Source organism: Motacilla alba, chromosome 5, assembly GCF_015832195.1.
Source record: "Motacilla alba alba isolate MOTALB_02 chromosome 5, Motacilla_alba_V1.0_pri, whole genome shotgun sequence".
Lineage (NCBI taxonomy): Eukaryota > Metazoa > Chordata > Aves > Passeriformes > Motacillidae > Motacilla > Motacilla alba.
In genome coordinates, this window is record NC_052020.1 from 40,595,617 (window position 1) to 40,622,309 (window position 26,693).

General features: G+C 41.2%; 3 protein-coding genes across 4 annotated transcripts in view; 1 reads left to right on the forward strand and 2 right to left on the reverse strand.

Moving 5' to 3' along the window:
• ALKBH1 (alkB homolog 1, histone H2A dioxygenase) lies at window positions 1-14,308 on the reverse strand. 2 transcript variants are annotated; one of them, XM_038136837.1, is made up of 6 exons: window positions 14,159-14,308; window positions 11,354-11,462; window positions 6,951-7,113; window positions 3,350-3,440; window positions 2,065-2,258; window positions 1-1,535 (listed from the first exon to the last, which is right to left on the reverse strand). In XM_038136837.1, the coding sequence occupies exons 1-6, from the start codon at window positions 14,282-14,284 to the stop codon at window positions 1,115-1,117; spliced, it is 1,104 nt and encodes a 367-aa protein (XP_037992765.1). In that variant the 5' UTR covers window positions 14,285-14,308; the 3' UTR covers window positions 1-1,114. The 2 variants fall into 2 exon arrangements, with proteins under 2 accessions (XP_037992765.1, XP_037992766.1); XM_038136838.1 differs by having other exon boundaries at window positions 6,951-7,072; window positions 14,159-14,295.
• LOC119701014 (SRA stem-loop interacting RNA binding protein) lies at window positions 13,876-18,344 on the forward strand. Its single transcript, XM_038136839.1, has 4 exons — window positions 13,876-14,437; window positions 14,593-14,651; window positions 16,347-16,454; window positions 18,220-18,344. Exons 1-4 carry the CDS (start codon window positions 14,347-14,349, stop codon window positions 18,277-18,279), a joined length of 318 nt encoding a protein of 105 aa, XP_037992767.1. The 5' UTR covers window positions 13,876-14,346; the 3' UTR covers window positions 18,280-18,344.
• SNW1 (SNW domain containing 1) overlaps window positions 18,273-26,693 on the reverse strand; it is an 18,336-nt gene continuing 9,915 nt past the window's right edge. The window contains exons 6-14 of the mRNA XM_038136832.1: window positions 25,896-26,000; window positions 25,727-25,796; window positions 24,878-24,943; window positions 23,496-23,612; window positions 23,002-23,143; window positions 21,215-21,311; window positions 20,278-20,395; window positions 19,116-19,279; window positions 18,273-19,039 (exon numbers count right to left, since the gene is read on the reverse strand). Coding sequence (XP_037992760.1) covers window positions 18,835-19,039; window positions 19,116-19,279; window positions 20,278-20,395; window positions 21,215-21,311; window positions 23,002-23,143; window positions 23,496-23,612; window positions 24,878-24,943; window positions 25,727-25,796; window positions 25,896-26,000 — 1,084 coding nt within the window. The 3' untranslated portion in view covers window positions 18,273-18,834. The remainder of the gene's footprint in view (window positions 19,040-19,115; window positions 19,280-20,277; window positions 20,396-21,214; window positions 21,312-23,001; window positions 23,144-23,495; window positions 23,613-24,877; window positions 24,944-25,726; window positions 25,797-25,895; window positions 26,001-26,693) is intronic.

The following is a 26,693-nucleotide window of genomic DNA, read 5'->3' on the forward strand; positions in this document are numbered from 1 at the left end:
TTTAATTTAAAACCAAGAAAGTTTATTCATTGGGAAAGTGCAACAAAATACCCCAGGGACAGTGCATTCCACTCCAACAATTAAAATTGCATTAAAAAGTAGATAGGATGGTCTGAATCTTAAAAAGGACTAGCACAAAAGCTACTGCTTTTCTTTGTTTCAATATATTTATCTTTGGGTGACAGAGATAGTCACTGATTAATTTTTTAGGTACTTAATGTACAGCTTCATTGCTTTTATTTGCAAGTCATCCTGTTCCTTACAGATGCTAGCTTGGGACTGGAGAACTGTAACACACAGGCACTTAGAAGAGGGCAGTTTTGAAATAATGGTGATGTTTGGCTCAGTCACATACTCACTGCTGGGAGGAGACCCAATTGGGAGCTACTGGATATTCTAAGTAGATATTGCTTCCATCTGTTTCTCTCTAAAATCTGAGATAAGATGTCCAGTACCATTCATAAAAGCAGATTCTGCTGCAGCTGAAGGGATGCAAACAGGCAAAAGGAGAGCACAGGACTACAGAAAGCTTGCAGCAGGTGTTGCTTGAGGGAGCTGCCAGTTTCTGACCACTGAACCCATTTTTGCTGTAGAAGTAATTATCTTGAAAATGCTGCAGGTAAGTCTTACACCCATAGCAGCCTATTCTCATACATTCTCGTTACTTTGCTTCAGCTGAGCTTTACAAGCCCAAGGATTCTCTATCACATAGTAATTATGTACCTTCTGCTAACACTCTCTGCCCAATGATTTCAAAACACTAAGCATCACTCCTAAAGCTTAAACCAAGCTTCACCAAAAGCTTAAACCATTTAAGCTTAACCAAGCTTAAAGTTCTCTGACAGACAGGTATTTTAAAGGAAACAGAGTACAGTAAACATTTGCAACAAAATGCCAATAAAGTTAATCTCCTGAGTCCCAGTCCTGAACTTATCCTTCTTTTCCTTTTAAATTCTTTTTCTCCTCCTACCTATTTATTACAGCAAGAAGGACTACATTTATTCTGCACAAGTTTATTAACCGCAATACAGACAAGTGACTTCCAGTATTACACCAGTTCCCAGTTCCATACGGAGATTGCCTGTCTGGTCCGTGTCAGTATGATGGCCGGGTCTCAGCTGACTCTGTTTGGTTTATGTCTTTTGGCTTTGCTGTTCTCATGATAACTGTCTTCAGAGGGTGCTTGGCTCTTTCCGTTTGTCCCAGATTCCTCTGGAAATTTCTGACCCTCAGCCAACACCTGTCGAATAGTCATGTTGATGCGGGAGGACTGCAGGTACTTGGCACACACCTGCCAGTCCTCATCAGAACTGTGCTCAATGACTGAGCCAACAGGAAGGTCTGAAGGAAGAGCTTGGTCGAGGCAGGAAGGCAGAGCTGTCCCCTCAGGGTTGGGGAGCACCCGGGGCACAGCGTGGTACAGCAGGCGGCTGAAGCCAGACATCACCATGATATCTCCGCTGTGCATGAACATTGCCGTCGGCGCCTCCTCCCGCTTCAGGCCCCCAAGCAGAAATATCGAGGATTGCCCGAAGCTAGAGACGGTATAAAGATGGAGAGAGAAAAATTCAGGTAGAGAACAATTTTCTGTACAGGAAAAAAATATCAGTAGTTAAATTCGTTCATAAAAAACACCCCAAGCAATCACAAAAACCAGAGGGACTCCTAAGAACAACTTCTAGGTGGGAACATGGCAAACAGACTAAGATCTGGTTCAAGACAGGCACAGTGTGAGCAATTGCCCTGCTGGGTTAGCAGCTCTGCTGAGATACTTCTTCAGTACCCAGCTGGCACTCTGCTGCTTTAGAACAGACCTGTGCTCTCTGCAAAAAAGCTCTTCACTCCAGGCACTATATCCAGGCACTATATCCAGGCTATTCAAGCAGTCCTTAAAGAAAAACTATGTCCCTGACCTACAGCCTTCTGCTATTCAAATCTTCTGAGAGTGAAGATTATATACCCAATTAGCAAACTCCATCATACGGCCTTCCTATAACCATAAGCAACCCTAGAAAAATGCCATCAATCTTTCCATAACACTCAAGTGTGCTTTCCTTGACTCACCTGAATGATAACAGGGGCCGAGAATGGTCTAGTTCAGACTCATCCACATGAATTCCCAGTGAAGAGTCAAAATGATAGTAGTTCAAGATCCCTGCTTGGGCTTGGAAACCCCGAAACCCACAGGCTGCAGCCACTTGTTCTGATAGGAATGCAAGGTCTGAGGGGAAAGGAGTGTGGTGATTTGCTGAGTACTTCTGGAAGGAGAGGGGAGGAGGGAAAAAAAAAAAGAAAGCCACACCCAACACATCAGAGCAGCAAATACACTTGGAAACTAACATTGAAAACCAACTCAAAATCCTGGCTGATAGTCATGGAGAAGGACATCACATTTACCGAGAAAATAACTACAACACAGGCAGAACCACAGCAAATTTACCTCCTACCATTAAATTCGTGGCCTAGGCTGAGACTGCCAAAGATTTAATTCATTGTGGAGTTAATCATTATATCTAGATGTTAAATTTGAAATCAGTAAGATTAGTAGCAACATCCTGAGGATCTTCTCGGTCACAACCTGAAGCTGCCAATGGAAAGACAGTTTCGTAGCTCATCAACAGAGCTCCAAAACAAGCATCTTTACTCCTTCATTAATAAGCATAAATCAATTGCAAACCTACTTTTTCTCTCTCCCATAAGTCATTCTGAGAGGACTGGAAGATAATAACCAAACTTTTATTAAGGCCATCCAATAACAGTTTAATCTTGTAAATAAAAGGCTGTAAGCAGATTTGGTTATCTGCAATATACAGATAAGATGCATATTCACTCTGCCAGTGTTTATCAGCCTCCATCTATCTCAATCTCATGAAAAAAGTTTATTTTGATCAGGATCCTCAAAACAGCTGTTAGTTGGTAAGAATGCACTATAGTGGTTCAGATTCATTAAAGTTCAATCACATAAGCAGCAGTTTCTTCTTGTTCCTGCTCACCCCACCAAAGAGTAGCTTCCCAGAAGTCACACTCAGCTTAATAGTTAGCAATGCTTTTGTAATCATCCCTTTTGGTAGGTAAAAATGCCACTTACCCTGAAATAGTTGCAGGTTTAGAGCTGAGTGTATGCTATCACGTTAACTTTCAAAGGAAAGAATGCAGCAATAGACTTCTGCTGTTAAACCCTTCACAGTAAACCAATACAGATTAAAATGTTCTAAAAAGCAGTTTGTTAGTGCCTTTCCTCAAGACTGTCTTGCAGGATCATAAACATTTTATTCCATTATGTCCTTCTCTGTTTGCCATTCTGAGTGCTTATGGCTAAGAAAAATGCAGAAGAATTTAACCTCAATACCTTAGTATCCCAGTTATAATGGTAACCAAGGGTCACCCAGCGCAGCTTCTCCAATAGGCTCCTGGGCTCCCATTTACTGGAACCTTTCCTTCTACAAAGACAAAATATAAATATATAGGATATATGTTAATTTCTGAGGGGTCTTCTGCTACACACAGTGCAGCATACAGTAATGAGATTCACTCATCCATTTCACAGCCTATTAAAACCAGTCAATGCTATTAAAACCGATCAATGCTAAACTTTTATTTTCAGTCTCAATACTTTCTTCCTCCAAAGACCCTGAAAATTTAGTTCATGGAATGTGTGCAGGCTGTGGGGCCTACTGCCAACTGCTGTCTGTTTGAAAGCTTGTATTTTCAAATGGTACCTAAGAGATTATCGGATGGAAACACAATGAGTAGCACAGATTAAGAAATCAGAATTAAACATGTCCTATTTGAGCACCCAAAAGTGAAAGACCAGAATCTGAAGATCTGAAATCAGCAAACTCAAGGAAAAAATATTCTAGGCACTTAATGGAAAATTACAAGAGAGGAAAATGAGTTGCCTGACAGTGAAGCATAGCATGCTGCCTAATATTGCAAAGGATGGTTAGTTCTACTACTTGGTACTTTGTTAAAATGTCCTTAGGATGGGCTGACTTGCAGTAAGAAGCAAGACTTCTCTAGCGATCACCACAGCGTCAAGAAGTCTAGACTGCAGGTGTCCCCTTATCCAGACTGCTATGCAGGACAAAGAACTGTTCTTCTCACATGACAACCCTGAAGTAAAGGGACTGAGTGGTCTGAAACACCAATTTACCATTCTTACTAGTAGCTGATGAAAGCAAGAAGAGGCTTCAAGAAGAGGCTTCTAGGACAGACTATGGAAAAGCCTTTGAAAAGTTACAGAGTACAAATAACTAAATCAGATAGAAATACGTTAATGACAAATACAAAAAGGAAGGTACACATCTATCTTCTAGTGTACTCATTTCAGCAATTTCAGCATACTTTTCTCAAGCCAAGTCACGTGTTATGGCAAAAAAAGAAAAATATAGAAAATGGAAATATACTCAGAAGATAAACAATTGTACCAGACGCTGGCTCTCATTTATAGCCTCATTAGTTCAGCATGACATGCTCTCTTTTACAAAAAAAGATTGATATTTGTGCTGTCATGGTCAAGTCTCAGCCAAACATCTGCATTTAATGTGCATTTCTATCTGGATACACAGCTTGTTCCTGCCCTTCAACTATGCCATCTAATGGCTCATAAGATAAACCAGGAACGTGAGTAAAAGGCAAATTTCTTTACCTTCAGTAATTTTTCTTAGCTCACTGATTACTGAAAACAGTCTTTGTAATTTCCATCTGTCATAGGGTAACAGCAACTGCAATTACCATAAACACCAACACAGTAACTGTCAAATACATGCTGCTTAGAACAATTTGCATAGCCCACAAGCAGGCAACACAGCATTCAGAAAAGGGAGAGCCCACAGTTTGTTCTTGTACATCTTTCAACTGAGAAACAATGTTCATAATGAAACAATTCTAGCATGTGCCTTTCTAAAGTGTCCTTTTTTTGCTACAGTGCTAGAGTGATTGCACAACAGCAAGAGCCCAAATGCGTGTGGGAAGTTCTTATTCCCAGAACTGGGTATTTTACATGTGATTTCATATGTGATTGCTAAGAAGGGGAAAGTATGAGTGTTGTGTATCTGGAAACAATGAGGTCCCACAAGAAAGCGCAGAAAAGGTATAACTATGTTAGAAAAAGACTGAACAGCATGGGAGCTTTGGTCTGAAGATCCCTTGTTTCTTTATTTGCTGGTAATGATTGCATATGTAAAACCCCTCCAGCCTTTTCCTTATACACAAGGATGGACATACCTATGTATCTGTATATCTATATCTCCCTTGTGGCAATGCTCTGTTCCCTTTTATGCTTTTAATTGTCCCCAGTACCAGAGAAAATACTCAGGCTCCACTCTGTGAGGAAAGCATAGCATATATGTCTAGGAATTGTACAGATTCACCCTACCTTGTGATTCCTGCATCCTGAAAAGAGCAGATAAGCCATGGCCCAAGCACATGCATGCATTATCCTAAAGGCTTTAAATAGCATTAAAGGTGTGACCCATCTTGGAAGTAGACCTCTTTTCAGTTAAGTGCTGTTCTCTCACCTCCCTGAAACACTTTTACTCCAGATACTAGAGAGGCTGGCTAGGTCCATCTGCTGCCCCTAGGTATAAGCACAAATACAGTAGTTTGCTCACTTGAAGACTCAGGTAAGTACTTCATAAAATTGCCAGGGTTGCTGCCAGCCACCACTTTTCTAAACACTGTTTTCAACTGAATTGGATTCAGCTGCAAATTAAGCTTTGCTCTGACCATTCTCTGCACACAGGAGGTCCTGCTGGGAGAGGCCTGTCAAACTGGAACAGTACCCCACTTTTTTTAGCCATTGGGCACAACACACAATCCTTTCACAGAGCAATTTTTCATTCTCGATGGAACACAAAAATGGTGTCTCCATTTCTGTAACTAATTCTGACTGAGCCTGGAAAACTGAGGTGAGAGTACAACTTTTCTCCTAGGTGCAAACAGTTAGAAGTCCCAATCTTGCTTTTGCCATTCTATATCTTGTAGATGTCAAGAGGTTTTTGAAGAAACATCTCAGCATGTCAACCTCACTAAGAGACTGAGGTGGAGGATGAGCATTGTAGAGAACTCTGGTTGCACCATCACACAAAACAATCACCATGAAAAATAGGCAGTGAAATCAATAAGGTAACAATAAACATCCAAACAGCTAAAAAGATTGTGTATGGTAAACAGTCTGTCTCATATGTATTTTTACAGGTGACTTTATTAAAGTTCAAGCTTTTAAAGACTTCTCCTTTTTTTAAAGTTTGGACTTGACTTCCAAATTGGGACAAATGCTCCATTAAATTTCAGATCAGGTAGAGGAAAGGCAGCTACATCAGCCACAGAATTCTAAACCTGATGGAATCTTTCAGATTAAACATGACTGCTATTAAAATAGCACATTTAATACATTTAATTCAATGTCATACTGAATTAAGAAAAACCACAAACAAAACCAAACCAAAAGGAAAAACTTCACAAAATAAGAACACAGAAACTGTTAGATTTGAGAAGTTCAAGAAAGTACAGCTAACAGCATTTCAATTACATTGTACTGGGTCTAGGAGCTGACTGGGAAGAAGTGCTACTACTGGGGAGTTTTGGAAAGGATCTGTTTTGCCTCAGGAAAACTGAGGCCTCAAGGGACTTTACAGTTCCACTCACAGCTGAGCTTAGCAAGCTTCAAGCAGCACATCAGCCAGGCTCACTACGTACCAGTTCACAATGGCTTTAGAACAATATGCTACTAGAAAATCCCATTGAGAGTGAAAGCAGAGAATTAGCGAGGATGCACATGAAGCCATGAAATATCCATCTTTAACTTGGAATGTCTGACACCATCTGTATTCTGCCAGCATGTACACAATCTTCTTCAGCTTCCCTTCCCTGCTCAATTTTCTTAGACCTTCTCAAAGGTGAGATCTGGCTCCACCCGTTTTGACCACGAAAGGCGATAGTGGACTCACCTCAGCTGCTCCTTGCTCTGTCCCCACAGGTCAGTGGTCTTCTCAGGGGCCATGTGCAGGTCCAGGTTGCAGACATTGGGTTTCTCAGGGTACAGCTTGAGACACTGCTTCACCCAGTGACGCTGGCAGCCAGGAAGGAAAGGGTTTGGTATGAAAATAAACCCTGACCACAAAGAAAAAAGGAGAGGATGGAGACAAAGTAGGATTAAGCGTTTCCCTGGGTTTTTTTCTGAACCTAGAGCAAAGGATAGGAGCCAGAGGTAGTCAAAAAAACTCACAGACATACAACCATTGACTGTGCATATAAGCTGATGAAATCTGTTCTAGTCAAGTTAAAATTTACTGGCTTTTTTTCAGAAAAAAACAAATGGTGGCACAAGGTAGAAGGCAGAGAGGGCAGCCAACACTAGTCCAAACAAAAAATTACAATAAAGGACATATCTATGTAAGGCATATTGATTACAGGAGATAAAGGAGTAAGAACATGAAAATCCAATTATTTTGGAGTAAATTTTATTTTTTTAATTATTCAGCATGACTTTTCTCTAAAGCCCAGCAAAGTTAGAGCAATTCTGGTCTAGTTTTTCTGTGCTTTAAACTAACTTTATCCCTGGCTCTGAACTCATACTGTCTTCCTACTGCTACTTCAGAAAGAAGTCCCTGGGCTGAGCAAGTGTCTACTAATATAAAGTGTCCTCCCCTTTTGTTCACGCTTATTTCTAGGTAAGTCTGGTTGTATCCATTTTTGCATTTTGATATGGTAACGCTCAGAAATGGGCATGAAAGTCAAATGATATCCCAAACCGCTTGTTATTGACTGTGAATACTTTGCAGGCATTGTTAATTAACATCACAAAATAAACATGCAGCTATTCTGCACATTCATTTAGCCAGGCACCTCAGGCAGGGTTCAAGCAGCAGCCCATATGAGAGATGCTGTCAATCTGTACGGTACCTACTCTGAGAATCAAGGCAATCTCTCAAAGACTATCAATTCAATAAGACTCACTAACACAAAATCCACATGTAAAGACAGATAAGGTTATGAGAGGAACAAAGGAAAAGGAGGTTTTAGGGTTTTGGCTTAGTGTCTTTTTAAACTTCTCAGTCATATCAAGTTAACAGAGACAAAAATAGGTGAAAAAAGAAGGAGCAAAGCTAGGAGTCTCAGTAGGATACAAACTTGCCTTGTGGCCTTATGAAAGTGGTATTAAAAACACAAAAAGAGCTACCTGCCAGCATACCTCAGAGACTCAAGATTAAAGTAACTGGTTAGAAAAAAAGCCTTCAGTGTGTTAATAACATATGGTCATTCACTTCACTCTGTTCCCTGCACTTTCAGAATATGGCAGCCTTCTGATAGGTTTGGCTACAAGAAGTTGCTTTGGCAGAAGCATTATATTTACCTTCTGTTGGCATCTGCATAGAACAGAATAATAATATTGAACTTCTTATCTACAGCTTTTGATGTGGGGTTCTTGAAGTACTTCACTAAATTCATGAAATTACACCCTGCTGTGTATGTGTTATCCCCAGGTATTAATGAAGGCATTGAAGCCTGGAGAGCTAGTTACAAGCAGAGATGAGAACAAGAATCTAGATTTTACAGCTTTTATCTCACAAACTCAGAACATGCTCATGTCTCTCCAAATCTTTCCTTGACCTAGGTTTCTCTTAAGAAACTAGATTGGTCTAGATTTACAAAAGCAGTAACAACTAAAAAGTGAGTTACTACTATGCTTATTGTGTCAAGAAAGGCAGAAACTGAATTTCTAACAGTTGCAGAGTTTTACTATAAAATTCTGTGCAAACACAGAACAATGACTAATAGTGCTAGAAATCAGTGACTTGCACACATAGGAGGGAGAAGAGTAAGAAATAAATATTTCTGTAGCAATCTTTCTGAACTGACTGAAGAACACTACAGACAAACTTTGAAGACAACATAATTGAACCTCTTGCCCTTGAAAGATGTAGAGGGAAAGGGTAAAAGAATTATTCTTGGTGAATCTGGATACTAAAGGAAACTGTCCTGAGGAAGCAGATGCAATTCTCTTACTGCAGCACTATCTTGCTATGTACTACAAATTAAATTGCACCTAATGAAAGTGGTCTCCAACCTCAGCCAAAGGAAGGATAAGACATGCAGATGTCTAATAACAAGAAAACCACTTATAAAAAAAGTGTCAGTTGCAAAGACCCAAAGACATCACATGCTTCTCACAGAACTCAGGATACCACAATAGAATTTCACCCAGATTCCTTTGTCTTCTATTTCATTGCTTACTGTAGGGACAAAACCAAACTACTTCCTTTCCATTTGCTCACAGAAAAACTAAAGAAATTCTTACTTCACTTAGAAGGCTGTTGGGACAACTGGTTACACATCTCCTACTGCTTAAGGATGTCCAGATAAAGGTAGCTGAAAAATGATAAAATACTAGTCTCCTCAAATCCACACATGACTTGATTCTAAACAGGACAGATAATTTGTCAATGTATTTGCATTTCATTTTAGTAAAAGGTTTCCTTTGCCAAAGCAGAAGAGAAATGCAGTTAGGTGGAACACCTGTGATTCCCCACACCCCCTATGTAATTACTAGGAAAGACATTTAGACAGACAGTAAATGACAAGCAGACCAAGCGAGGGCAGCTATAATATGACAGATAAGTGGAACAAAACATTTACAGAGGCAAGAAAAGGCAGAAGCCTTTCTCCTGAAGTTATTCAATTCCCTGTGTATTAAACATGCCAGATGGGTAGCACGGCTGCTTCAGTTTCAGAAATGCTAGGCTGGCTTCAAAGCAACCAACTCAGAAACTGAGGTCACAATAATGGAAAGAAACATGAGAAAAAAATATAATTAATCAAACAAAAATTCCTGAAATAAGGAGGATCTGGGGAACTACAAACTCATCAGCCTTACCAAAACCCCTGATAAAATTACAAAGCAAATTTTCACAGCAGCAACTTCTGGACACATGGTGGTTGGGAACAGAGAGCATGGAAGGCAAATTTTGTCTAACCAGCCTTACTGCCTGCTAGAGTGAGATGTTCAGACAAGGGGAAAACAGGGGATTATGTTTACCTTGGCTTAAGAAAAGTTTTCCATTTGGTCTTCTACAGCACCACTGGAGCCAAACTGGGAGCCACAAATTTTTTGGGCAAATTGAAAAAGTAAGCAAAAGCTGGATGGATCACCAGGCTTAAAGAAGAGCGATTTGACGATTCACAGTCTAACCAGCAGCTGTTATGAGCTGCATTCTTTGATCCTGGGGCAAAGATAACTACAACTGCATCAACAACGTGGATGATGGGATGTTCATCCTCATTTCACTTACAGATTACACTAAATTGGGGCAACAGTGGATCTACTGGAGGCTAGTGCTGCCCCTGAAAAGGATTCTGACAAATGAAGAACGAGCTAAAGAGACCCTCAGAAGTTCAACAGTGGTAACTCTGCATTTGGGACAGAATAACACCATGCAACAGTATGGCCCAAGGGTCAAGAGCAGCGCCAAACCAAGGCCAGGCTGCCTTGAGGACAAACTATGAGCAGCAGTGAGGGCTAGTGACACATCCTGGTACTGGTGAGCACCACCCACAAGCATGAGAGAGGAGGGGAGCCTGATTTTTCTAGATGTGCCTGATTGTGAGAGACAACAGTCACAAGTAAAAGCAAGACAAATTTTATTAGATATGAGGTTTAGGAAAAAAACATGGCCAAACATTGGTACAGGTGCCCAGAGAGGGCGTGTAATCTCTCTCCTTGGAGATTTCAAGAATTTACCCATACAAGGCTCTCAACATCCTGACCCAACTTGCAACTTCATCCTGCTTTAAGCAGGGTCGTGGCCTAGACCTCTGGAGGTGCCTTCCAACCTAATACCTCTCTGTGACTATACCAGGTAAACTGCAAACCTAAAACACATTTCCACTTCTGTAATAATCTGCCTAATGAAATCACTCTGCATATTGAATAGGCCAAAAGGTTCTCTTATTCATTTACTGTACTCCATGTCCTACACTGATGAGTAGATGCCACACTTCAACTGCAAAACTACTGTATTTCAGGCATGTACCCAATGAGCATGATGTATATTGAGGAAAAACAGATTCTACAGAAATAAAGTCTCTGTCAAAGGCAACAGGAGTCCATTCTCATGAGCTGTGGTCTGGCTGATCTCACTGTGAAACAACTCGCTCTTCTCACCTTTATAAATATTGCTGGATCCCACCCTTTAGCTGATTTGTTTGTCCTCCTGTACTTACAACAACATTAAATTACACTTAGGCAAACCAAAATGCTTTTTCAGGCAGGACAAGAAAAATAAGATTGAAACTGCATACATTCAAAGCAATGAGGCTGTGTTTAATTTTTCTTGAAATCAGAGGTACGTACCTGGATACCCACTGAGGCCATAGGCTTTCCACTGGCTAACTGGCTGTAATCCTGCTCTGTAGGCATCTTGATCACTGACTGAAGAAATACTGAGCTGTGATCTGAACACCTGGAAAAATAAAACACATCTGGTTAAAAAAAGAGTGAGAAACACAAAACTCATCCAAAAATAGCATCTAAGAGTGCTACCATGCTTGAAGGTAACTCTTGTGAAAATGCCAAACGTACCACGAAACTACTGTCTAAACAGATGTGACCAGGACAGGGCAAACAGAGCCAGTACACATTGAACATAAGAATCAAAAGGTACTTACAGGTTTTATCTAGGGATGAGATGTCCCCCACTCATAAAAAACCCCCAATGAGAAAAAATTCATCATGATTTGTCTATTTCCACAGTACAGTGTCATCATTATAAAACATTCTGGTAACAACCCCCATTAGAGAGCAACATACTCATAACACTTTATACTTTCCAAATACAGCTTGCCCATGATCCTAGAGGGTAGATGACTATTCTCATCTCTAATTTACAGAAGGATAAGCAGTACAGCAATGAAGTAGCCAAAGCTGTCGGATATGAAGGACTACAGAAACTCTGTCAATTCTGAATGCCACCGTGCCAATTCTATTCCAAACAGCAGGATCAACAGCTCAAGGCTTGGCAAGATGTATTTACTTGGCATGCTCCCTTGTTACAACAACACATGTATTGAAGCTAACATTTGCTGGAAAAAACCCACCAAACTCATTCTACTGTGTTCCCACTCCCTTCTTCCCTTAGGACAGGGAACTGTCTTGAGGAGGGCAAGGCAGAAGCAAGTTGGTTTTGTTCTGGCTTAGCTCCCCAGTCCAGCTCTCCATGCAGCAGTGGAAAAGTACAGGCTCATATAACGAAAGAGATGGCCAGGCACAGAAGGAATAAACAGGCAGAGACTGCAAGATTTTGTCTATGACAACTTAAAATGTATATCAAATTAAGGCCTTTGCACATAGCCTCCGTAGTGGTGCATGTGTAAATCAGTCTCTCTGCAGCTGACAGCTCTGGTTAACATTTTCTGAGCAACAGTACTAAATTACATACATAGAATTTCTAAGAACTTCTGAACTATTGCCAGACAGCATCTTTTGGCAATATAGTCAATTTTACCAAATTTTCACCTTTTTGTCAAAAGTAGCTTTGTAAATGCCAGCCTTGAGCTTACTTCACAGTCCTGTCCACAGAGCATCCCCAGGAAGTCTCATCCTCTGACCAAAACTCTGCCACCTCACTGCCTGTTCACCGTGCTTCCACACCAGCTATTGCCTGGGCTTGCAGAGAACAGGAGGTGTTTCTGTGCTGAAGAATTACATGTGCTGAATCAGTTAAATAAGCCTGGCAACAGGGCAGATGGGGTATGTCACACTTCACTGAAGAGCTCAACTGCATGAAGCAGTTTTCTGGGAAAAAAAGAAGCAATATTATCTAGGCCAATCGGCCAGGCCTGTAGGTCTTAAAGAGAAACAGCAGATGTTTTAAACCTGGTGGAAAGAGGAATAAAGGATGTTTTCACTAGTAAGCTGTTACCTGATCTTAGAAGGTAACAGGCACAAAAAAGAGTCATATTGAAAGAAGACAGATACTTGTGATGTTCTCAAACTGAATTCAAAATGAATTTCCCAGAAGAGCCATAACGCTGCAATCCTTTACCAAATACAGGATTCCTGCAAGCTCAAGAAAGGCTGAGATGTTAACAGCTTCCTTAGTTAAGTCTAATGCTTCTAACAATTTCATATGGGTCAGGTTTTGTGTTTCATTAGCAATAGCAAAATTATAATCCAAAAAGACAAAAAATAAATAGCTTAATAGAACACTAAAAAGAAAAGACTAAGCATTGAAACAATGAAAAATTAGGCAAAGTCTCATTTTAATTATACTCGTCACTCCTTTTTTTGACATAAGGTCATAAGTAGAAAATCCCCGGATAACAACACTTTAGCAAATCTGTGTCATTCTTTTGTGAGGTGACAAAACAGAAGACAAATTTTAAGGATAATTTCTTCATCACTGAAGACATGGTAAACTACTATGATGGCTACTACTTTCAGCTGTGCTGATGACTGTATTCCCCAACCCCCTGTAACAGCCGAGCTCATTCTGATGACTAAGCCAAGCATTTATTACACATACGCGAGAAAGGAGAAGAAACTTAACTAGGGGGAAGGCAGTACAGCGAGGTATTTCAGGGCCAAGACAAGGGCTAGCAGGCCCAGCAAAGTGTCAGTTCTGAGAGTGAAACTCGGCCTTTTTTACGTCCATACGTTCTGCAGCCTAAGCATCACGTGGTTCTAATAGATGCTTTGAAGATCCCCTGCTGCAGTGTAGGTAGCTAATTAAACATTATGAAAGTATATTTAAGGAAAAGTAGTAAATCTGTGACTAGGCATCGCGCTGGCCAGGGGCGGCTGCGCGGCACCCCGTGCCCGCGGGCAGCGTCCCTCGGCTCAGGGACATGCCGGGCGGAGCCGGCTCTGGGGCGGCGAGCAGAGGCGCCCCGGGCCCTTCCCAGCTGCCCCGTTCGGCTCACGCTCTCACTTTTAAACCAGCACAAGGACCCGTAAGAAACTCCGCGTTCGAATGCAGCGTCCTCTAGACAGAAAGGAGGCGGCACCAGGGATTCGGCGTCGGGCACGAAAGGAAACGGCAGGTGGAGAGACCAGGCTGCAGCGACAGCGCCACGGCCCCGCACTGACACACCGCGCCGAGGCCGGAACGCGCTCCGAGCCGCTCGCCGCGGGGCACGGGCAGAAGCAGCCCAACATTACCTGGCCCCCCGGCGCAGAGAAGTCCACCACGCCCCGCAGGTCGGACGCGTCGCGCTGCCGATAGAAGCGAAAGAGCCGGCGGAACGCATCCTCCCCACCCTCACGGGTCAGGGCCGCCGCCGCCATTTCGGGCCGGGGCGGGACCGCCCCTCCCTCTCTCCATCCCTCCCTCTCACCGCAGTCCCGACATGGCGGCGGCCAGTGCCGTGCGGGCCGGGCGCCGTTCCCGGCGGCTCTTCGACATCTTCGTGGCTGAGATTCCCTGGACGGTGTCGAGCAGTGAGTCTGCGCCCCCCTTCCCATCCCTCGCCGCTGCTGGGGCTGGCGGGGTTGGGCGGCCTCGCCGCGTGTGCCGGCACAGGCCGGGGTCGGGCCAGGGCGGCGCGGCTGCGCGGAGGCGCCGGGCCCGGCTAACGTGGTGCGTTTTCCCACAGAGGAGCTGAAGGAGTACTTCTCCCAGTTCGGGTCGGTGCAGAGGTGCCAGCTGCCTTTTGTGAGTACCTGCGCGTCCTCCGGGCCGCGCTTCGTGTCTTCTCGGCGAAGCGGGGAAGAGCCGCCGGCTGCTCCTGCAGCTGAGGCCTTACCCCGAAGCAGCTACCCCGCTTCCTTGGAGCTGCAGTCTGGACCCCTCATCTTGAACTCTAGTGAGGTTTTCAGCACTCTCTGCCCTTAGCTCCTTCTTCCAGGAGCGCCACTACTTGTCTGCCAGCGCTCGGCCTTATTGAAGCTTAGTGGTTTGCGTTGGCTTTCAAAGAGCTTTACAAAGTACATCCTTCAGCATCCTGTTGATGCTGCCATTTCTGAATAATTAATCTAAGTGCTTTGAGGTTCTCTATCATCGTGTTTACGTTCTTCTGACAGGGAATAAAGTTTTTGGGTGCCTGGTCTCAGTGGCCAAAAACTAAAGATGTGGGTGTGAACCTACTGTCTTTTCCTGCTGTGGATTAGGACCCCATCCACAGTGCAGAGCTAGCACAAACCCCATAACCTCTGCAGGGTGCTGCCAATGCCTCTGTCATTTAGGTTGTTTATCTTCTGAGTGTATAGATCGGGGATTGTAGTATCTAGTGCAGTTTTTAAAAGATGAACAGTCAAAAAAACCCCTATTCCTTTGCAGGTAAATTGGAGGCCGTTGCTCAAAGTGTAAAGGTTCTGTCTTTTTATTTCTCCACTTGCAGTAATCCTGTTAAATTAAGCTCAGTATGTAGTGAACTTCAGTTAGTGAGCTGATGGGTTCACTCTCTGTTGAGGATTAGTTTGGCAATGGAGGTAGTTTGAAACAGGCTGGTTGTTTTGAACACTTGAAGCTTAGGTGCCTGCCTCTCGCATTTTTCCTCAAGCCCAAGTCAGACTGCATTGTTTTGTTGCAAAGTCTGGTAGCTTACCACAAACCCAGCTCTATCACTGATTCAAGAGATGCATGTGTGTACATTCAGATTCAGTGATTACTTGAGGAGTTTCATTACTGCTTAAAACCCAGAGGTACAAAAATCACCAGTGTAGGACAGCCTAATTTAGACATCACTGTGGTACTGAAACCAGGCAGTATCTTGTAGGTGGTTTGGAATTGTTGCCAGTTATGCCTGATTATGAAAGTGGCTGAGCTGTTGTGAGCTCTGAGTGGGATCAGAGTAGGGACAGAAGGCACTTGGATACACTTGGCTTTTCCTCATTTATCACCTGCTTATTGACAACTGTCTTTTCTGACTGGCAAATTATTTCTAAAAATAACGTTTTTGTTTTCAGTGCAGTTAGTGCTTGTCATGCTGAATGGCACTCTGCTTTCTTAGTCTCTAAAGCATCTGCTTTATCTTGCTGAATGTTGTTCCAAGTACTGTGGCCATTTAAATGTCAGTTTTGTTGTGACTGGCTTATTAGTAGATAAATACAGCAGTTTGAAACTACTGTCTATACATTATTCCAGGCTTCAACTTATCTTAAGATTGTGATTTTTTTGTTATTATTGCTAGATTCAAATTGAAAGGGATGTAGAACAGCCTTTGCTAGACTCCTCATGCTGTCACTGACACCAAATGTCTTAGTGTGAAAAAGGCTCCTGAAACAGCAAGTGTGCCAGTTCCTCTGATAATTTCTGAATCTTTAAACTCAATATCTGTAGAAAGCTTTTAACAGCCTATATGAATATTTCCTATAGTAACTGCGTTTTGTTTTTTAAACTGGTAATTAGAACAGAGATACAGGCTTTCACAGACGTTATTGCTGGATTAAATTCTCAACTCCAGAAGAAGTTCAGAATGTGTTACAGAAGGACTCCCACATTCTTGAAGGTTCCAAGGTAATGTGCTAATTCCTTTATTGCCATATTCTTTCAAAGTGTGGTTAAGAATTTTGTCACCCGGTGTGCTTTTAATGTTTTTTAAGTCATTACCACTTCTGTTTATTCCCTCCTCTCTACTTGGGTTGTTAGCGGTCAAGATCCTAGAGATACCAGAGAGATCACACTCAAGAGACCAAAAACTCCTGCTATGCTAAAGTAATGTGAATGCAGTAAAACTGGTTGGGATGTGCTGTGCAACTAGTTTGCAGTTTGTAATGCAGGTTTCTGCAGTTGGGTTCCAACATCTGATCTGGATGTTGAGTGGCAGGGGGAACACAGTAAAGAAAGTGATGCTAAGCTTCAAGTTTCAGTGAAATTTGTTTTCTCCAGCTGTCATTTCGTACAGGAGAAGTCAGCTGCTTGCTTTCATGTGTTCAAGACAACTCTAAAATCGCTTTAGTGTAGGGTCTTGCTCTTTCCATCTTTAACATTTTAAATGTTAGTAAAGCAAAAATAAAACACTTTGGCAATTTCAGTGTCAGTGCATTAATGTATGGCATCGAGACAGTGTAATGGTCTACTACACAAAGTGTCTGTCCTTGACTGGTCAGCTGGAGCCAGACAACTGTATCCTCCAGCTCCACTCCAGCATAGAAACACAGCGAAGCCATCTCACCACTTTCCCAACATTTAGTGTGCAGTGGTATTGACAGATAAGGAATAAAGGACAGTGAGTCAATGGCTGCCCAAAGCCATTTTATTAACAGCTCTCATATCACAATAATTAGAAACTCACATCTGGTATGTTCCCTAAATAGGGGATTTTCTTACAGACTTACATGTGCTTCATATGCTACTCAGATGGCGTAGTAGAGTGAAACCATGAGCAACAGGCAGGCTGGTGAATCAGACACAATCAGTTCAAGCCTCTGATAAATTAATAAGAATTCTTCAATATCCTCTTGACAACTAATTTCTTATTTTGAAACTTTAAATGCTAGGAGATAGTAAAAGGAAATGATTATAGACTTCAGTGATGCAGTATTTTGATTGTGGTAAAGTATTTCACTTGCCATGGTTTATATTACTGCCGAAATTATCATTGGTTGTGGTTACTTCAGTACCTGTTCCCAAGACGAACCAACCTGCGCGTTCCAACTGGTACAAAAACGGGAGCAGAAATTAAGACCCCTTAAATTGTGATTAGATTGGCAGTAGATTGGTCCTTCATAAATTGTGTTGAACTAGGATGTTATCTGTATGCAATTATCAAATTAGGTACTAGAAATAACACAGTACTTAGTGACAAGTTCCTGGAAATTTTTGCTGCTTTTTGTTCTTGAATCTGTAAGGACAGCCACGTGCACTTACCTGCCAAGGCTTCAAAGACTATACTCTCACAAGAGGTGCATGCTAGGAGGCTTCTTTATAGTGAAATAAAAAGCAGAAGGCAAGCAGTAGTTATTTTCATTTCTTAAAAAATGAAGGCTTCTCTAGATTACATGAGCACTTTTCCCAGTTTTTCTAGGCTAGGTCTAGACAGTTACTTTATAAATTCCAATTGAAAGCACAAGCTTTTAAGATGCGTTTTGCTGGTACAACTAGCAATTGCTGTGGATATATATTCAACTTTCCTGTCAGGAAAGCCCTGGCTTGGGGCTTATGAAACTGAATTGGTTATAAATGTATCTTTTGATTTCCGTATCAATGTTCTGGGTGATCAGAAATTAAAAATAACAAACTTTCCTGCCTTGCTAATTTCAATAATTTCCATTGTTTTCAGCTCGCTCTCAGACAGCAGATCCGTAGAAGACACAGTCAAAGAAAGAGTCCAAGTGAGTGAGTGGTGGAAGGAGGCTTTATTTCACTAAATGTAAAGAAACTAAAATAAAGATTACTGAGAAACTATGAATGAGTACTTGTTTTAAAACAGAATCCAGCTGTTTCCCCTCCCTTGTTCAAATAAACTGTATAGCCACACTAAAACACTGAATTATTAACACCCCAGCATCTGTTACAGCATAAGATGATCACTATATACAGCAGGAGAGCTCTTAACAGATCAAGTCAAAGCTTCAGCTACCTACAAAAAACTAAAGCTGTAGGAAGGGCGCTATGTTCTTACCCTGAGGTGCTGGGCAATGGGGAATCAGCAAAGTCAGAACTTGCTAAAGAATAATTAATTCCCTTATGAAATGTTTCAAAGCGGTCTCCGTGTCTTCTCTCTCTTCAGGTAGCTGTCCTATGTAGAAGAGTTAGTGTGTGTATGTATCCACACGCCAGAGTTGTGAACTGATGTGTTACAACGCCATCCTCTTGTACGCTCAGTATTAAAAATCCTTTTGCATGAAGTCCAAGCTTGCAGTCCATTTCCCTACCTCTCAAGGAGCAGAGGCATTCAGTCCTTCCTCCTCTTCTTGCTCTCATGCTCATGTTCCTTAGGGCGACTGCTGTCTGATGGCCGTTTAGAACCACCGTGTTGCTTAGCTTCCTCCAGAAACTTGTCCAAACCAAATGGATCCTCCTCAAATTGAACTGGTCCATCTCTGCCCCTGCCTCTGGTGTTACGGTCCGAGTTAGAAAACTCTTTGTCAGGAACAAACCTGCAGGAAAAGATGATACTCAGTTGACTATCCTCAAAGTACTAATTAAGAATATTCCTTAACTTTATTTCCTTACCTGTTGGTCTTTATTCGAGCCTCTAGATCATCACCATACATGTCCTTATCCAGATTTTTACTTGGCCTGTAGATGTTTTGGGCCATATCCTTGCCACTTCTCCAAGGCTGGTCATAAACATTATAAATTTCATCCTCTCCTCCAGCAAAGCCACTATCCATACCCTGTGAAGAACAGCAGAACAGCACAGGTTAATCGACAAAATGTCAGCTAACTTATTTTATCAACAAAATACATTCATGGTGTTACACAGTTACACAAAGATGACATGGTGCGATGTATGATTGATTTCAAATGAGTCCAAGCACTTAATGAGGATGTGAGTGGGTTTGGGTCTGGGATAAAGTCCAGAGAACATCACATTACAAGCCTCAGTCCTACTCTTCCAGATAGCAACAGGAAGGATTACAGGCCATCCGCATTTCAGAATAATGGATCATTTCAGTCTGCCCTGCAAGTACAGCTGTCTGTAATAGCTAAGTACAACCATACAGAAATGTGTATTATTCAGAATTTCTGGAAAACATGATTTAAGCTGACTGATCCAAATCACACAGAGGCTTATATAAACTCTGAAAGTGTAAGTATCTGCTTGTTCATTTTTGGTTCATCAGCTTTCCCTCCTTGCCTGCAAGTCTTTCACTGGAGACATGAAGAAGAGTGATTGACAAACTGCAGGTCTATTGAGGGATTTGCTGAAGCCCAATCTATTTTGTCATCTCTGAATAGTACAAAATTCAGGGAAAATAAATGTTGCTGTTAACTCTTTGTATCTTCAGAAGTATTAACACAAGCAGTAATAGGAATAGAAAGTATTTACTTGCTTCTCTCTGAAAGCAGATTTCCTATTCAGTCAGTACACTTGTACAAGAAAAGAAAATGAGGTCACTGCAGCTTGAAGGCAAAATAGTTTTTCTCCCCACTCCCCAGTGAGAAAAATCACAACAAAAACACTTTAATACACTTAAATTTTTTTTTTTCCTGCACAGACTCTGGATAAAGGAAATCAATAGTTTCCTAAACACTTATGTAAAGAATTTTCTTCTGAATCTATCCACACCAACCATGAGAACAGCCTCTCTTTAGCATTCTGTCTGTACCCACAAGGGAATGATGAGCATGTTCTCATAGAAAGCTACACAGCTGTTAAAAGGTATTTTACCTTGCTCTGGTTGAACAGCCTCTGGTCATACTGGATTTCATTGGATGGCCTGGGGTTTGGTACCCCCAGGGCAATAACTTCACTGATATCTCTGTTCTCATTTCTTTGCAGCTTTGACCTGAATTAAAAATTTGAAAGTTTTATGAGGTCAGTAAACCATACTTGTTGACACGCTCAATTGCAGCCCGATCCTATATTCCTCACTAACGATTTGCCTCAGGAGCCAGATTTTGACTGTTGTTCTTCCTTACTAGGTAACATTTAAAATTTGTCTCCTGGCAAAGGAAACATTTGGAAAAGTTATGTTCAGCTGGGCATGACATTTAAATTTGCTTTCCACTATCTCCAATTCACATCAAGCTGACTTGGTCTAAAATGTCATATTTATTTTTTGCAAGAATTAGTTACATTCTAGAAAGGCCGAGCAATCCAATTTCCACATACTAGAAATTTTAAGCATACAGAAACCATTTGCACTCAGAAATCTCAGCGTCTTCAGCTAATAAGATACTTCAGCCTACCTTCATAAATCTGAGCTTACTTAAAATGAACAGCTTCAAGAAACAAAGCCACTATTGATAACTCTGGTCTCACCCAAATTAAAAGATTCAGGTTTCAATCTTTGCTGTCAACATGTTAATTAAATCTGAACATAAACATTAAACCTGAAATCCCACTGAAGAAAAACCCACCCAAAACCAACACAGCACACCCCTCTTTCCCATTCATGTGGAAAATTCTACATTTTGAATACTACAGTATTTTAACACAGTAATGCCTTTTCATACAATGAGCAAACTGTGCTTCATACCAGTAACTATCTCCACAAGATACAACTCAGGCACTTATATCAAAAAAAGGAAAGCCCAGTAGTAGGTTCCCTAGTGGGGAAGTCAGTGCCACTACCAGAATAAACCAGCTTTTTTTTGTGACTCACCTTTTATCAGGGGCTGCCCGGGAAAGATTTCTGTCATGCTGCCTCTCTTTGCGCCTGTCATGTCTGATTTCATCTCTTTCTCTAGCTTCTCCATCCTCTGAACAAGTAAAGATTGCTCATTATAGACAAATATTTGAAGTTTGAATTAATTATGCCACAGACATTGGCACAGTAATTCAATTCAGTATTATTTTACAGAAGAGTAGTGACCCTTAGCACTATTTAAAATGTTATGCTTTAAATAAACTGAACACATGAACACCATGGCTTTCTTATGCCCCAAGCAAGTGACTGTTCTTGGTAAGTCAAAGCAGATATCCTAACTATATTCTTCCATCTTTCAAGAGCTTAGAATAATTGTCTGTCTAGGAATTAATATCCTAAAACATGTACAGATCATTATATCACAATTCTAAGCATAAAAGTATCACTGAAACATGCAGGGATTTAAGTGTTTTGAAGAACATTATGTGATACAATATCAGAAAATCACTCAGGTTGGAAGGGAGTCTAATTCAAAACCTGCTATCAATGCTGAATTCAAACCAGGTTGGTAAGGGCTTTTTCCCACTGATGTGAGGAAAACCTGCAAGGATAGAGACTGACAGATTTCCTAGGCAACCTGTTCCACTGCTGTTTGTCCTCATGGTGAAAATTCTTCTCCTAACACGTAGCTGAAACCTCCTGCTTCAGCTCTTCACCACTGTCTCATTCTTCCACTGTGTGACTTGGTGAAGCGCTCTGGTAATCATTTAGCGATCACTGTGATATGATCTTCTGGGTAACCTTCCCGTTATCTGGCCCCAATGGCACATTGTCTCCTAGCAGAACAAGCCTAATTCTCTCAGCATCTCCTGAACAGGCAGTTACTTGAGCTCCATGACCATTCTGATGCCCTTTCACTGAACGGACTCCCATTTATCAATGTCTTTCTTGTACCTGGAGGCCCATAACTGCACAAAGTACTCCAGATGATGTCTAAGAGGTCACCAATAAAAGGAAATTATTACTTCCCTTGACTTACTGGTTACACTCCTGCAGATGCAGCTTTGTATGCCCTTAGCATTACTGCTGCCAGGGCACACTGCTGGCTTATATTTAGCATATTGTCCACTACAACTCCTGGGTCCTTTCCAACAGAGTGGCTCTCCAGCTGGCCAGCCCCCAGCCTGTTGGTAAGAGGTTAGTACATCCCAGCTGCAGGATTTGGCATTATATTACCATATCCCTCCATCTTCTGAAGAGACTGTAACTGCTTTTTAAGTTCATCATCTTGGTCTTTGAAGTGTAATTTCCATCAGAATAGAAGACTTAGCACAATGGAGACAATTTAGTTAGATTGGCAGCAGGGTTTTTTGGGGCCTACTGGCCAACAAAATTGCAGCTCTGCAAGATCAGTTATAACAGTGCAAGAGCCAGAATATTGCATTTATCACCTCTGATGTCTAGAAGAAGTAAACCATCTTTAAGTTAAATCTCCCCTTCATCTGCAATAAGCTTAAAAAAATTAGTTTAGAACTGTCCATGAAAGCCATCACTTGCACTGATGCATTATTAACTTCAAAATTCTCAGTGTCCTAAACCTGTATACACCGACATACTGATGTGAGGTTCAAACCTGCATCCCATCAAACCAGCCAGTGAATTAACCAATAAAGACACAAACTGATGTCATACTTAGAAATTTCAGCTGGTATTTAGATATTTTAAGTTCTCAAATTATTACTCCAAACCCACAATTATGAGTATTAAAAAAGCCATAGTGTCTTAATGACAAAGAAATGTACCTTTTTCAACATGGGTTTTGATCCCTGCTCTTCTCTCTCTGGCTTTCTGAGCCATTTCTCGGAGCTTTTCCTCATGTTTCTCCTTTTCTTTCTGAGCCATCTTCCTCTCCACCTGGGCACGCATCTCTACTGCCTCACGAGCCTGCACAAAAAAGACATGGTTAAAAACACAGAAAGCATAGCACCTGGGATACACGCAGATCTGTCACAGAGTAAGAGTTAGCAGGACAGAAATGAAGCCAAAATTAGGAAGCTTAAAGCCCATCACCCACAGCAGTTAGAGCTGAGAGACAAGACCCATGACTTCCAATAACTGAACCCACGCTGAGCCCACGATTCAGAGATAGTGGGGATAAGGCCTTAAGTCTTATGTTAGCAAAGAAGCAGGACAAATCAAAAAGCTATAGCCTATTCACAGCTGATTTTCTGAAGGAAATTACCATACAAAGATGGTAAAACTATACGGAACAAAACAGTGTGAAGAACTACCTGACCTTTCTGTCAGCAATGTAGAGCGCCTCAGCAAGTTTGGCAAAGTTTTCATTAATATGAACGGTCTGCAATCCTCTGCCATCCGCAGCCAGACGTTTATCTAATGGAATGGTGTAACCCTACAGTGGGAACAGAGAGGCAGTTAATCACAGAAATAGTATTTGTAATAACAAGCATTATTATATTCGTTGTGTAAGAAAACAAAAATACATACAAAATTCAGCCCATCATTATTATGCCTCAATGGATCTCCTTTTCATATGTACTTCAAATTCTTGCCAGGTAATACAAAGCTTCACTCCAATTCCACCCGCCCACCAAATCCAAATCACAGCTTCCCTTCAAGGTTCATCTTAGGACAAAAGACAGTTTTCAAGTGATAAGGTCTGCTTTTTGCTTTGTGTTAAGAACTACAGGTAATAGCTTCTCCAGTCTCTGAGCTGTTTTACAATTTTTTGCTTAAGAATTGTTTTACCTAAACTGTTTTCATACCTGTTAAGAGATTAGCTGATTCAAAATGAGAAAGTAAGTGACAAGGCATCTAGCAGAAGACACACTAAATGCCAATTTTGTTTTCCAAAGCTGAAACTCAAAATTATTTATAGATTACATTTAAAGATTTTTTTTAGTGAGCTCTACAGAATTTTTGCTTTGGTTTTAGCATCTGTAACCTAAAATTTGATCTCCTAATTAGCGTCAGTCCCAGTTAGACAGCTGTGTTGGGGTAGGAAAAAAAGTGACATCCAAACATACAGCTTTTCCTTCCTCCATTTGAAGAGGCTGTCTCAGGACAACAGTTTAGTACATTTCAGAATGATCAGACCAGTTACTGCAGCAAATAAATTCTCCCCTCTCCAGGAACATAAAATTAATAACTGATAAAAATCAAAGGGACAGGACATACCTACTCAAATAAGGAACAAAAATAGCTAGCTGACCAGTGATAAAAATTAATTAATGAAGGAATGCAACGAGGAAAACTTTCCAGAAATATGGACTGCAGTATTAAAAAGAAACATGCTTGGGTCTCCGATAGTCTGCTGTTTTACAGTTTAGATGGCTTTACTTTGTGACCTTGAGAGATTTTGATTTTGGACTGCACTGTCATGGAGATTTTAACTAATATAAATTTTTCCTCTCAAAATTTATAATCTCTGGCATGAAGTAACATAGTCACCCTCAGTTCTATACTCTCAATTAGACAGCCTTTATATGCCAAACTGAAGAAAAACGAACTGTATCATCATGTGTTCTCCATGCTGGAAGCAGCCGGTTTACCTAACTCTAGGTGTTTAACATCAGTATTATTCAAGCTTAAATCATTCACTTAAGTTTCCCATCAGGGTGCAGCATTAGAAAAATAAATATATGACAACTTAATTACCTTCGCATTTTTCCAGTTTGAAATGCATGGAGGAATTTTCCACTCTTGCTGCTCTTTCACAGTCATCTGATTTAAGAGAATAAGCAAAGTCATCTTCAGATTTATAGTAAAAGGAAATACTGTTTTCTTTCAAAAAGAGAGCTATGAAACTAATAAAATAAGTTAGAGTAGAAAGTTCAGGACTCCACAACAAAACCCCAGCTCTTCTTAGCAGCAGTAAGACTACAGAATCAAGGAATGGTGTGATTGGATTGGACCTCAGAGATCAGCTGGCTCCAAACCCTCTGCCATGGGATTTATTTTTGCACTGTATTCTTTGCCAGCACTGAATAAAGTCCTGACAGCTCTTCAGCATCCTCTTAAGCTTTCATCATACAGGCTGTAACTCACAGCCAGCTTGTTAACATCCACACATTTAGCAGCTATTCAAGTTGTACTAACTGATGAACCACCACTACACTCATCTCTCAGAAGGAGCTGATCCTTAATGACACAAGTCAGTGTTATTAAGGATTAGCTTAACAGTGTTGTCTAAAAGCCACATAAGAGTACCCAGGCTAAAGCCGTGGTCAATTCATTCATGCCATGAACAAATTCAGCAATGCATCCCTGCATAAAATATATGAGACATCTACTCAACCTTTGACAAGACAAATGAAAAGACAGCTACTTTCAGAACTGCCCAAAGAAAAAAAGAAAAAAGCAAACAAAAAGACTGCACTGGGCACCAAGTTTATCACTTCTCATCAGAAGATCAGTAATGAGAAGGTACACAGAAATGAACTAGATTGAAGAATTTGTGGACCCACCTAAGCATTCAAAACTGAGAACAGCTATGGCATTTCATACCTTTCTACTTGGAGAGTGCATTACAGGTGCTGGAGGAGATGGTGGTCCTCGTGGAATCTTCTTGTTAATTCTGAGCAATTAAGAAAGCAATTACAATTACAGTCAGCATGTTGCACAGAAATACACTTCAGAATCCTCTATTTGCCCTGAGCAAGCCATGAATACTTACTTGAATCTTGGAGGCTCCATAGGATCCTTCTGCATTTCCACCATCCGAATAACTCTCTGTTTTGCTCCAGAGTTGAATGCAACTCCTTGCTGAGATGGTGTGTACCTGAACAAAACAGAGTGGTCAGCTCTCTGCAGACAGCTAGATATTCCTTTCCCACCTCCATTTTCACTCAGTTCACAGCTCTAGCTGTAGTTTCATTTTATCCACAACAGTACAACAGTTTAAGACTACCCCACTATGAATGTCAGCAGCAGGTAGCTGCACAGATGATACTGCACTGAGTGCAGACTCAGTTACACCAGACAGAATGTAACTTCTCTTCAGGGCTATATTCTCCTGTTTCAACCGAGAGTCCGAAACAGAAGAAAGACAAACACAGTACACACAGCTTGTCACAATACTCCCTACCTATGTCTGTGAAGCCCTGGTGTTTTCTTACAGTTCATTAAGAACCTATTCACATACGTTTTTTTCAGAATTAACTTCAAGCCAAGTGTAACCCTGCCATGAAATTTTTCCGTGTTTGAAACAGAATGACATCATAAGTAAGTACTGGCCCCCTAATAATTCCAGTTGTTTCCAACTACTCATTTTCTGTGAAGGAAGAACTTTGTTACATGTCTTGTTGTGGCTTGAAACTTGCAGTAAATACTTTGCTTTCAGGGCAGCATCATTAACAGTGATCCCTAGCAAATGTGTGGTTTTTTGCTAAAACAATAACACCTCCAATGTGCCATAACTCATGACATGATAAAGACATATTTCTACACACTTCAAACTAGGTGATCATTAGTG

What these genes read in the sequence shown, in the direction of transcription:
- ALKBH1 (XM_038136837.1), bottom strand. Translation starts at nt 14,284, where the DNA reads ATGGCGGCGGCGGCCCTGACCCGTGAGGGTGGGGAGGATGCGTTCCGC. An exon ending in CAGAGCAAGGAGCAGCTGAG is followed by an intron (nt 3,441 to 6,950) that starts GTGAGTCCACTA and finishes TTGTCTTTGTAG; the next exon opens with AAGGAAAGGTTCCAGTAAAT. An exon ending in ATTATAACTGGGATACTAAG is followed by an intron (nt 2,259 to 3,349) that starts GTATTGAGGTTA and finishes CTCTCCTTCCAG; the next exon opens with AAGTACTCAGCAAATCACCA.
- LOC119701014 (XM_038136839.1), top strand. Translation starts at nt 14,347, where the DNA reads ATGGCGGCGGCCAGTGCCGTGCGGGCCGGGCGCCGTTCCCGGCGGCTC. An exon ending in AGAGGTGCCAGCTGCCTTTT is followed by an intron (nt 14,652 to 16,346) that starts GTGAGTACCTGC and finishes ACTGGTAATTAG; the next exon opens with AACAGAGATACAGGCTTTCA. An exon ending in ACATTCTTGAAGGTTCCAAG is followed by an intron (nt 16,455 to 18,219) that starts GTAATGTGCTAA and finishes CATTGTTTTCAG; the next exon opens with CTCGCTCTCAGACAGCAGAT.